The sequence below is a fragment of the Necator americanus genome, chromosome IV (assembly GCF_031761385.1).
Source record: "Necator americanus strain Aroian chromosome IV, whole genome shotgun sequence".
NCBI classification, from domain to species: domain Eukaryota; kingdom Metazoa; phylum Nematoda; class Chromadorea; order Rhabditida; family Ancylostomatidae; genus Necator; species Necator americanus.
In genome coordinates, this window is record NC_087374.1 from 32,190,918 (window position 1) to 32,203,074 (window position 12,157).

At 39.3% G+C, this 12,157-nt stretch overlaps 3 protein-coding genes across 4 annotated transcripts; 1 reads left to right on the forward strand and 2 right to left on the reverse strand.

Annotated features, from left to right (window-relative positions):
- Positions 1–342: 342 nt before the first annotated feature.
- On the reverse strand, positions 343–879 carry RB195_003445 (uncharacterized protein; the record flags this gene model as incomplete). Its single annotated transcript, XM_064201096.1, has 2 exons — positions 343–480; positions 784–879. The coding sequence occupies 2 exons, from the start codon at positions 877–879 to the stop codon at positions 343–345; spliced, it is 234 nt and encodes a 77-aa protein (XP_064056977.1).
- Positions 880–1,042: 163 nt separating this feature from the next.
- Positions 1,043–1,354, forward strand: RB195_003446 (uncharacterized protein; the record flags this gene model as incomplete). The annotated part of the gene is made up of 1 exon (XM_064201097.1): positions 1,043–1,354. The coding sequence occupies one exon, from the start codon at positions 1,043–1,045 to the stop codon at positions 1,352–1,354; it is 312 nt and encodes a 103-aa protein (XP_064056978.1).
- Positions 1,355–2,932: 1,578 nt separating this feature from the next.
- RB195_003447 (uncharacterized protein) lies at positions 2,933–8,961 on the reverse strand (the record flags this gene model as incomplete). 2 transcript variants are annotated; one of them, XM_064201098.1, is made up of 12 exons in its annotated part: positions 2,933–2,989; positions 3,205–3,270; positions 3,369–3,443; positions 3,904–4,062; positions 5,479–5,579; positions 5,651–5,780; positions 7,270–7,386; positions 7,550–7,620; positions 7,720–7,834; positions 7,980–8,097; positions 8,564–8,631; positions 8,821–8,961. In XM_064201098.1, the coding sequence occupies 12 exons, from the start codon at positions 8,959–8,961 to the stop codon at positions 2,933–2,935; spliced, it is 1,218 nt and encodes a 405-aa protein (XP_064056979.1). The 2 variants fall into 2 exon arrangements, with proteins under 2 accessions (XP_064056979.1, XP_013303262.2); XM_013447808.2 differs by having other exon boundaries at positions 3,157–3,270.
- Between the last annotated feature and the right edge of the window lie 3,196 nt (positions 8,962–12,157).

Here is a 12,157-nt window from a genome sequence, read left to right on the forward strand (position 1 = left end):
GGACGTCGGGGCAACTGCCACACACGTCAAACTGACATCCCCTACTTATTATAATAGCGATTTCGCGGAATTTTATACGGACCAATGAACAAATTAATTCGACCGGTTTGAATGAAATATTGCCATCCTCCTACCTACAAGGTTGTTTATACTACATTCAATTTCCATTTGAAAATAATTCAAACATGATACAAATGAATTAACTACTCAGGTAATGAAAAAACTGTACCGTAATCTCACCAGCTTCTCCCAACTCCTTTAAGAGATCACCGATTTTTTTCTACTTGTCTTCATCGAAATTTCGTAAACTTTACTATACTGCCGTTCAAAGTTTAAACGATATCATTTTCCAGAAGTTTCACGGACATCACGGTTCCTTTTCGCAAAAAACAGCATATCCTCAATCAGTGTAATTGTTCTCTCCAACAATACAGCTTCTGCATTCTTCTTTTCTTCATCAAATAATTTTTCAACAGCGATCTGAAACGAACAAATTCTACTCGCTGGATGAATAAGCACAGGATCTAATTAAAGCGTATCTCTCTTTAAATTATTAATGGTAAGTTTGTTTCTATAGGTATTTATTTACTTAATTATTAGGTTCCCCAGCGTTGAAAAAAAAAATGTGGCCAAAGAGTCACCATCCATTCAAAACGCTGAGACTAGACGCGATACATTAGAGGAGGAAACATAAACGAATATAGCGAAGAGATAATGAAAAGATAAAAAGGGAAGGATGACAACAAGAAAACAAAAATATTGCATGGTTCAACATTGCATTACCTTGGCAATCGGACCGAATGCCTCAAGAACAAGTAGACCAGATAACAGCTTGCTGTGCAATTTCAAGCCGTTGTCACTCCACCTCCGCAACGTCATAATCTTTCTCTATTTACCTGGCCAAGAACCCTCGGATATCGATAGACGTCTGAAGGAAGTTTACAAGGACCACGCTCTCGCCAGAAGTAGAGTCTACAAGTGGCACTTGAAGTTCGTGTCGGGTGACTAATCCATCCGAGGTGAAGATCGTTCGGGACGCCCGATGGAGTTGGATTTGGACTTGCTGCGGAAACAGATGGAAGCCGATCCGTATCAAACCACTCTGATAGTCACTCTTCGGTTGAGTCAAACCACAGTTGTTCGCGGATTGAAGTCAATCGGCAAGGTGCGAAAACTAGGTCGATGGGTACCACTTGCTTTGACGCAGTATGACATGGACTGTCGCTGTGATACGGCGCTTTCTCTCCACACGCTAAAGAGCACCCACACGTGGATTGGGCACATAGTCACCGGGGATGAGAAGTGGATTTCCTGTTCTAACATTCACGTGTCGTTGTCGTGCCCAATGGGTTGACAAGGGTACGGATGCAGAAGACGTCCCTAAACTCAACGTACAAGCCAAAAAGGTTAGAAAACTTTCGAAATGTAAATGGAAAAAAATAAAAAAAATGGAAATGTAAAAATGTAAATGGAAATGTAAAAGAAATGTAAAAGAGAACACATAGTATTTTGACAGAACACAGAATCACGGCCCCATAATAATGAGGAGTTTTTTCTTCGTAGATCAAAACGAAATAGGAGCTGGGAAAGAAAAATGAGAAAAAAACATCGATATTTCATGAAACTATGGATCAGATGTTTCCTATATAGAGCAGTGGATTTAAATTAGAACCCATCTGTGGTTGAGGATAATTAGGGTAGATTTACAAAGAGTACATACATACACCACTTAAACACCTTATATAGGTCATAAAGTTGTTCCAGATGAGCTCGATTTTTTTGCGTGTGTAGGTGTTTCATCGATCCTCGTCGGCGTGGGAAAAATCGACGTCTTTTTTTCTCTCACAGTTTCTTCTCCATTATATTGGGATGAGACCTCTCAATCTTGGATTTTGAGTTAATAGCGGCTGGAAACTCTTCTGTTGTAACTTCGGTTTCACGTTTTTCATGAATCTCATTTCTCTCAGTTGCTTTCACTGCTTAGACAGTGAAAGCAGATTTCCACATAACAAAGGCCAGGAATGACAAAAATTGTATTATTGTATTGATATTACCGTTTTTCGTTTGGTCCTTGATATAACAAAAAAAAAACCCTAATTATTCGTGTGTCCTAATCATTACGGTCTTTCTTCTAAACTCGTTCAATTCATTTCTTATTTCTGGAAAAGTAAAGTCATAAAACAAGCCCCTGTGGTGAAGAAGATAAACTTCAGTATTTATTCCTTATCTGGATGGTACGGATATCACCCTTCTTACTTTTCTATCTATCCTAGCACTTTTTTCGGTGTTTCGTCCTAATTATTTATTTACGTCCGTGAATCATCGTCTGTCAGAGTATTCGTGCCCGCTGATCATAGAAATCCTACCTAGGTACGTATAGCAGTTTCTTCTTTATTCGTTCTCAGCTTTGTTTAGATGGATTTTTCCTGAGTCATTAAATATTTTCCCATTTAATTTCCTATTTTTCATCTTTTGCGCTTCTCTTTCGCTGAAGAGCTGAGCTCCACATTTGAAACGGCTGCATGAGGATGATGGTATGTACGTTAGAATGTTCCATGTCTGGAGGGTAACAACGTTTTTAAATTTTTTTTAGTAGTCGGCAAACTCCTGTGATTTTTCTTTTAAATCTTAAATCAGATTTTTGCTCGTACGTATACTAATGTACTAGTGATGAGGAATATCATTTAAAATTTCCACACTAAAGGATTTTATTTAGAGGAATTGCTATACTTCGCATTTGCTATACTTCAGATGTTACGTATCTTGTATAAATGCAATGTCGGTTTCGGTGTGTTCGTGTGTATCGTGTGTTTTTATAAGATTCTCTATATACTCTTATATACTCTTACAAATATTTATTAAATAACTGTTTTTCACCCTTCATTTTCGCCATATAAGCGTATTTCCTATTATACTTCATGATTTTTGAGACCTATTTCTCTCCCCTTGCATCAGCCGCGGTCTTTTGCATTATCCTGCCCGATCCTCCCTGAAATATGTCCGCTATCGCCTATCAGCAGTAAAAATGGCAAAAATGCCTTTGTAATTTAAAACTTAAATTTTAATCATTCCTTTCTCTAACATGAAAGGGTTTTATCGGCTAAACAAAACAAAATTTAGCCACTACGTACATCAGCTTTTCACATTTTTACGGACTTCTCGGTTTCTATTGACGAAGAATAACATGTCCTCGAACAACGCAACTGTTTTCTCCAGCAATACGGCTTCCGCCTTCTTCTTTTCTTCCTCCGGTAAATTTCGCGTTGCAATCTGAAAATAATAAAATCTTGGCTCGCAAGGAAAAATTTGACGAATTAATCCACGTGTGAACTTTTGAATCACGATGCGGTGATTGTTTCTTGGATTACCTTTGCAACTGGATCGAGTAATTCGAGCATGAGTAGACCGGCTAGGGGGAACAACCGACGGTAGGACTCTTTCAGCTAAATCAATTAAATATCCAAGAAAATTCTGAGCGCTCACAATACGAGAAGGATTTTTGAAAATCTCAAACGAAGAGCGTTAAAAGCGTTGAAATTTTTTCGATTTTATTATTTTAGAACTTCTAAAATTTGCTTGTAGTTTTTAAAGGAGAAATGCTAAACAGCAACACTGAGTTGTTGGAAATTAAGGCGATTTGTAATGGAACAAAATTTTATTGTTTCCTATTTGCGTTGGTTGGAATTGAAAATTGAAGAGAACCACACTAAACCTTTACGAACACCCACGGCCAGACCCTTTTGGTCATTCGAGAACGGTTATATGTGAAATTACCGATGAAAAAGGCGTTTTTGGTAGTTTTTTGCAGAAAAAAAGCAAGGAGAAGAAAATAATGATATTGATTCAATCCGGATCATTACCGCTACTAGATATTAACTTTATGTGCATATAATACCTGCATACCTGTTCCAGTGTGTATGGAAGCTGTCCATCACAATACATTTCGAGATATCCGTAAAATTTCTCGAATAACCACTCCCATTTTTCACGTCGATCTTTTCCGCTTAACGTGGACATCAGTAATCGACAGAGATCTACTGCTGCGCAACCATAGTGTGAGAGCTGGAATCGTGGAAAATTGGTGGTTAACGTTGAGGATTTCTTCTTCCATAATCTCATAAGTCATATAATCAAGTTTTCTGATTTTTTTCAGAAAATAAAAGATATGAATTGAATGTCTGGCGTTGATCAGTCTCCACGGGATACTAGTGCTCACAAAAAAGATTAATTAAAACGATTAATCAAGAAAGTGATCTTCGAATCAGAAATGTCGAAAATTTATGGACGTGTAGCTCATACGATGACATATACAATGACTGATATGAATACAAAAGGAAACATGAACAAAAATGAACAAATTACTAAAAAAAAACGAAAAATTAAACAAATGGAATTCGTATCCTCTGAAACACTGATGGCAATTCATGTACGGAGGTGTAAATTATTGTTTTTAATAATATAATAATAATAAAAAAATAATAATAATTTTAACAAATAATTTTTTATTTGAACCGGAGCGGTGTCGAACCGACCGCACCGACACAATGGTAAATTTTCGTTACAACGCTAAAATAACCTGATTTTGAAGACAAATGTTTGAAGGAAAATCGGTGACCTAAAAGAGTCGACCATATCATTTTTAATTGCATATTTGTGCGGATTTGATCTGCTCTAGTGCTCACAGAACTAACGCCTTCTTAACATCCGAGATATCCACATGAACCATCGCTATGATAAAATCCTCCAAGCAAGTCAAATGTCGCTTTGGGAAGAATTTGTTGTCAATACTGTTTACTGTGATATTTCGTAGGAAATTGGCAACTGGATGTGGCGCGAAGGGTACTAGATGAAATAATAAAAAGGATTAAAAAAGGAAATCTTGAAATAAAATGGGGAGGAGCTGCGCTTATACCATTACAGCGAGAAGCTGAGGTACGGATTCAGTTTAAGAAATCGTGGAACCAACTTCGAAGGACTCCCCACGTGCTTCACTTACGCATTCAGTAACAGTTACACCCTGTACAACTCTCAGCGCTGGAGAATCCCACTAACAGTACAAAACCTAATCATTCCTCATGGGCGGGTGTAGCGCAGTCGGTAAGCGGTTCATCTGCGATAGCGCGATCGATGGTTCGAAATCGCCGTAGTGCCAACCAAGTCTTTGATCAAGCCGGGGTTGGTGAATTGGTGCCATAGTTGTCTGAGGCGATAAAATACTGAATTGACATATCGGCTCTTCCTTGCAAGCCACCATGAGGCTGCACATGAGTTCACAAACCTTAAACTATTCTGAATTAAAGTTAAACGCGGTGGTGCAAATGAATTGTTGAACGTTGTTTTTTTTTTCATAAATTTTCCTAAAAACAAATACAATCACAAATGAGAGGAACATGAGAAAGTTATATGTTTGGTGACTTAAATTATGAATTAAAATACATCTCTAGTATTTTTCTTTGCTGCTAATCATTCGTGATTCACCTGAAAATCAAGGATTCTGCATAGTTCTACTCCGCTTTCTGTTTTTTTCCATAACATGTTAGTTGGCCAAAGATCACCATGGACGATAACATCTTTCATGCCTAGAAAAGCATCTTGTAGCATTCTGACGTTTTTTTTTTTTGAATTTATGTCAAATAGGTGGCGGGCTCACCTAATTCTTCGTTTATCGTCGAGGTTAGCTCTAATGTGGTCAATTCGTTTGCCATCTTCTCTAACACCTCTCCGCTAGGTTTAAGCTCCTCTGATGCTGTGTACATTTCATGGATCACCTTTGGAATGACCTACAACCAGGAGGGGAAACTCGAAAAAGTCGAAGATCAATTTTTGCAGGCTAAAGCAAAACTGTATTCATAATTCATTATGACGCAAGTATGGCGCCTTTTGTAAGAGACCGATAATCTCTCTTCCGATATATGTATATTGCGATCTTTCAGAAATTCTTCGGCAATATTCAGTGTAAAACACGGAGATAAAATTAAATATCGGTTTGGCTGCCCATAGCTACAGCTTCTTTTTATCATGGATTCTGAATGTCCTGGTTTGTTCTACGTTAGAATGGAAGTTCTCAGTTTTCAAAAATGACTGCAGTTAGAAAAAAAGAGAAAAATGTTAGTTAATGGGTTCTGTCGCGGGTTCGATGCCACTCTTTTTGAGCTCCATATAACGGGTTGCTTGGCGTGGGGATATAGTTCTGCAGCGTTCCTCCACTGGATTCATCTTTCGGTCTTCTCCACTCCCCCACTTTCGCCTCTATGAGAGCTGCACTACTACATTTTGAAAGTCATCATATTCCTTTGGTCCTCAAGCGGAGCGAATGTGAGCCGAACAGAAGAAGGAGCGCAGCTCTCAAGCAGGGTCAACAGTCAAAAGAGGTGGAGCCGCCGCGAACTGGAGATAAGAGATGTTCCCAGGATTGTCCGACAGCGTGGAGAACACGTTCCCATGTTCAGGCTCTAGGTATACGTCCGGAGATTTGTATTTGGTCGACCCGTAATGAGAGGCTGGTTAGGCCTGCCCATTTTTGTTACATGTATATATGGAGCGGGGTTGAAGACAGAGTAATTACATTGTACTGTATCGAATTGAGTACACTGGGGCCAGAAGAAGTGGGTAGGCGAATCACAACCTTGCCGAAGTCCTGTTCATAGTTCGGTCGCCTACGCACGCAGGTGACGCTCACACTAGGCTCTGTCACGCAAGTGACAGAGCCTAGTGTGAGTTCCGGGCAAGAAGTTAGAGTACGATTAGAAAAACAGGATGGTATGGCGGTGGCTTAGAGCCTTCAGATGTAGTGTTTCAGCGGAAGCATGAACCATCGACGCAGACGCAAGCCTCACTGACTCTCGCCTCGTCGTGCGGGTTTAACTCTTTCAACTCGAAACGCCCCTGCGGATCATTTGGGGTGTTTGCAAAGTTCCTGCTTGGGACCCACGCTTTAATGAGTCTTGGAACTGGACCGAGGAACCGAGTCCGAGGACGCCACAAATTCTAGGAAGGCGATTCTTGCAACCGATTTTTTAAATAGCTAATTCATAAACAAAAGATGCACATAAATTGTCCGTTAGTTTTTTGCAAGCTGCAGAAGATTAGTGCTTGTCTAAATGATGAGAAAGGTTCCTTTTCGTCTCGAGCATTTAGTTCTGGAAGGGAAGAATGAAAAACCTAGAGGAAAACATTTGTTTTTTTTTACTGTGGGCGCCATACTCCTTCCCATAATTTACAGCCTAGTACTTCGAATGAGAAAAACGTGGTAAACAAAGTAACACTCACAATTGGGTTTACCGAAGGAGCATAGAGTATTGGCAAAGGATTAGTAGCAAGTTTCCTCCTTTCTTCATCACTCACCTCCAAACCTTTTGCTTCCAGATATGCTATAGCACGTAAAACCTGCAACAAATAATCCGGTCTTTTCTTTAAGCAACGAATTGCACAGAACAGAACAACAACTAGGGAGTCAGTCTGGATACAGGATCCACCTCGGATGAAATAACTGTCGCTGATGGATGAAAATACGATACACGAACTAATTCTCGAAATCCGAGAAGCTCACATCCAGTAGCTCATTCGGATCAAGATTGTGGTAAATGTGACGAAGTAATGTATTGTCCACGTATTCCAAACCTTAATTGAAATTAAATTAATTGAATAAAACCTTAATTGCTGCCCCTTGAAGAATTGAGTAATTCTGAGGAAAACGTCTTCAAGAAAAAGAATACAAACCTTTTAGTTTGTTCTCTTCCGTGAATTCTCGAGCAAAATATGTTCGCGACATTTTTGAAAGTGAGTTATCAAAGCGTGAGAACACGCGATAGGTATCCACTTCACGGTTATGCCACTTAAATTAATAAATAATCATAATCAATAATTAATAGCTATTGTTACAAATCACAGAAAACGACGGTGACAATCATACTCTGTTAAAATCTTCAATGAGGCTAAGCAATATCTGATGAAAATTCTTGTTCGAACTATTGACTGACCTCTCTTACAATCGCATCGTATACATCGGATAAACCTGCTTCGTCGCTGTCTTGTCGTTCGTGAACATATTCAGATATTTCAGCCCCAGCGAGTGTGGTCACCATTTTCACAACAAATCTGAAAAGACTTGGAATGTTCAGAATACAACGGGACAACTAAAGTGGCATCTTCTCTGGATTAAAGGCATCACCCCATGAATCTGAGGTTGTACGGATTTCAAGTGGAGTATTCGTATACGGGTAGTGGATTATGGAGAGAGGGGTGATTCCGTCCATTCCGTTCTCTAATTACCGTAAAAAACGGCCCGGAAGATACCGCTTCGGGCGTTCAGGCGTACTACTTTCTACAAGGAGTTCGATTGGAGCGCGCGAGCCTTGTGCACGCGCCGCATCTTCCGGGCCGTTTTTTACGGCAATTAGGAAGTAATGGACGGATTCACCCCGTTTCCATAATCTACTATCCCGTATACGAACATTCCACCTGAAATCCGTACCACCTCAGATTCGTGGGGTTATGTCTTTAATCGAATGTATTCTTTCTGGAAGAGAATCAAAGTGAAACCGAAGCATGACTAATGTCAAACCTTGACGGCAAGTCGTCTGCTCCTCCATGAAAATCGGCTTCAATCAAAGCAACACGTGACACAAAACCCTGACTTATGAAAACATCCCAAACAATGTTGAATATTCAAAATATCAGAAAAATTGGACCTTCAACTAGTGAAATGTGAAGTTCGTTTTTCTGCCAATGATTTGTTCTAGTTCAAAAATTCTCAAATTGACAAATTTTTCCCCAGTTTTCATATCTACTTCAAAAACAACACCCGTTGAATGTCCTCACACTTCCATCTCCTATCAGCTCAGCCTTCTTTATCGTTCCGGAAAAAGCGTTGAATTTCCTCTCTTTTTGAATTTGTTCCACAATATCCTCCCAAGTAACGTGCGTTCCAAAAAGACCATTGCCGGCGGTGTGTAAGTTCATTTTTGCTGGAAAAACTGAGGCAACTCCCTTAGAGAACAATCGCATGAGGAGGTACTAATTAAAGGAGTGGGTATCTTTGAAAAATGTGATTCGGAGAGTATGACCTCCAAACAGAATAGATTGATAGATACGACAGATATGAGCTAGGATAAAACTTAAGATCTAGGATTTGTGTCCTATAAATTAGCGTATAATAATTATTAGTATTGTTCTTTACTTCCTTACCAAAACCCCCTTTTCTCAGAGAAATTACCAAGAAAAATTTTACATGCTACAACCAAGTCTTCATTCACATTATCTAAAGTTTAGTGGATATGGATGCAGTGCTGGATAGAGGGGAGTGTCTGCTAAAATGATTCCTAAGTGAACCGCACACGTGTGGATTTCTATTGGAATTCTAAACATTTGTTGCAAGGTTCTGAGGAGCATATTCATTTGAGCGTGTCTAGCAGAATAAAAAGAAGAAATGTTGGTCAAATGAGAAGAAAAGATGAATTGAGGCAGGGAAAGTTTGGCAAACACAGAAAACTCGTCTTCCTGCTGCATTGTGCACTTTCAAACGAAAACGATTGCAGAATCTTCTCGAGAAGACTCTAGAACACTAAACGACGAGGCGTTTAGTTCGCGTTTAGTCTGCGTTTCACATTGGTGTATGTTATTTTGCGCTTTTTTATCCGATTATTGACTAATTCACGCTTCAGTTCCCTCTATCACTGCCACGAAACCGCAAGAGCGGAATTATGAGAGAAGTTGAACATAAATTAGCAATTAGCTCTCCAGTAATTAAATGCAGGCTTCTCCTGGAATTTCCATCGGATAGGTTTTTTTAGGATGGTTCGTGTCTTGAAGGCATGAGCCCACAAATCTAGGGTGGTGTGGGTTTCAGGTGGGTTATGTCCATACGGGGTCGTAGATTATTGGGAGGAAGATGATTCCGTCCATTTCTTCCTAATTGCTATAAAAGTGGCCCGGAAGATGCGGCTTCGAGGGCTCCGGCGCGCTATTTTTTCACAACGGGTTCGATTGCAGCGCGCCATTCCTTCCTGATTGCGGTAAAAAACGGGGGTAAAGTGTCGCTGGAGAGCACTCTATGGCGCCTTTATTTCTCGTGGTAAATAATTAGTAAATAATCAAATCAATCGGAGTCCTAAGGCTTAAGCATTAGTTTTAGAGGATCTATGACATGTAAACTTAAGTTACTAGGAGAAAAAAGTAAGTCAGAGCTACGAGAAATAAGGGCGTCACTGATTGCCCCCCCCCCCCCTCCCATCCCCCTCAACGACACTTTACCCTTCGAGGGTTCCAGGACGCTATTTTCTACAACGAGTTCGATTGGAGCGAGCCAGCCTTGTGCACGCGCCGCATCCTCTGGGCTGTTTTTTTTACAACAATTAGGAAGAAATGGACGAAATCACCGTAAATCGGAAAGGTGAGATTTTTTTAGCATTTGCGAGCTATGAACGATATCATATATTTATTATCTTTTAAATTTGTCCTTTGTAAAAGTACCTCTAAATACCATCGTAATGTTGTGCCAAATCGTTCGAATAGTACTTTGAATTTGTTTTATGGTTTCCGATTGCATAGTGATTGGTGATTTGTTAGAATAAAGTGTTTGCAAATTTCAGGCAACAACCGAACGTCGATTTCATTTCGTTTTAAACCTTTTTGTTGCTGAGTTTTTGCTTATGTTTGTGAAATATTTGTATTAAATTACAATATTTGTGTTTTACAGACGGAAGCACGCATCACCCCATTGGGTCGAACACTATCGGTATTTCCACTTGCACCTGCCTATGCAAAAGTAATAGCGATGGCTAATCAGCATGAATTAATGCCTTATGCGATTTTATTGATAGCAGCACTATCTGGTTAGTTTTCCACTAAACATATTCATTTCTAGTCTTTACGAAATCAATTACCCTCCTCCCCATAATTTACGAACCACCTGAACCCGTACCACCCAAGATTCGTGGGGTGATGCCTTTACTTTGCAAGCATCAGCGTTAGAACTTGAAGCGTCACCAACTTAGAAACTTCCAACCTATCGTTACGTGTTAAAATTCTTATTTTTTATTGAAGTAGCAGCTCAAGGACGCTGACCATAAATGAATTTTGTCGACGAATTCCCCTGTGTGTAACTGAAAAACTGTTTCGATCAATGCTTTATCAAATTTTTATGTAGATATAATGTTTATGTGGAGCGAATGTCAAATATTCTAGTAGCTCCTTGTACACTTTATCCAATTTAACTTTATGTAACTCTTCAAATTCCTTTCTACTTCCCACCTTCCTGATCCTATAGTGTTTATCGCTTCATCTCTATCTATTTTCTGCATAGAATCAATATGACCGGTTGGGTGCATGAGTGACGAACAAACACCCCTGTATCTTCGAGACAGACCCAACCCGTATCAAAGAGGAATTGGTCACACCACCAGGTGTTGAAAGGAAATTTTACTCACGTAGTTGTACAAAAAGAAATGCCTGAAAGGCAAAAATAAAGTAAAGAAATATAGTATAACATTGATTTTTGGGAAATTCTCTGCCCCGTCTTTTGTATTCCCGATTAGATGATTCCTTTTAAAATCGGAGATCTCCGGCTGGTGATTGTCGAATTTCACCCCCTCCAGAAACAAGTAGCATCCTTTAACTTGAAAAGTTGTGCCACAACATTCAGTGATGAATCTTATTTTAATAAAGGACTCAGAGAGAAGGATTTGATTTTGAACTTCGGGTGAGGTTAGACCGGCTGCTGTTTTTACCGTTTTTAGCAGAGTAACATAGTAGTTTTTCAGCAAAATGTCTGAAGTTTAAGCTGTTAAGTGTCGAAGGTACGTTTAAGAGTAAACGGATGTAGTAGGTGCACTATAATGCATTTGGTCTTATTTTTCCTTTTCAGATGTCGAGAAACTAGAATTCTCAACATTGACGCTTCCAGTATACGTAGATTCGACAGCTTTTAGCGGAAAAAATGCTCTGTAATACTCTGAAGTATATGATAACAACGACTGATTTTAGCCTGGAAAGGAAAAAAATGCGGATCCGATCGTTTCTTCTCCGTAACTCGCTTCATTTCGTTTTCTATGGCTAAATATAGGTATCAGTCGATCACTAAAAACGAGGTCTATCTCTCTGAATTATCCTTTAGTTGGCTTTGAACTCGGAAACGCCATTGTAAAAATTATTTGATAAA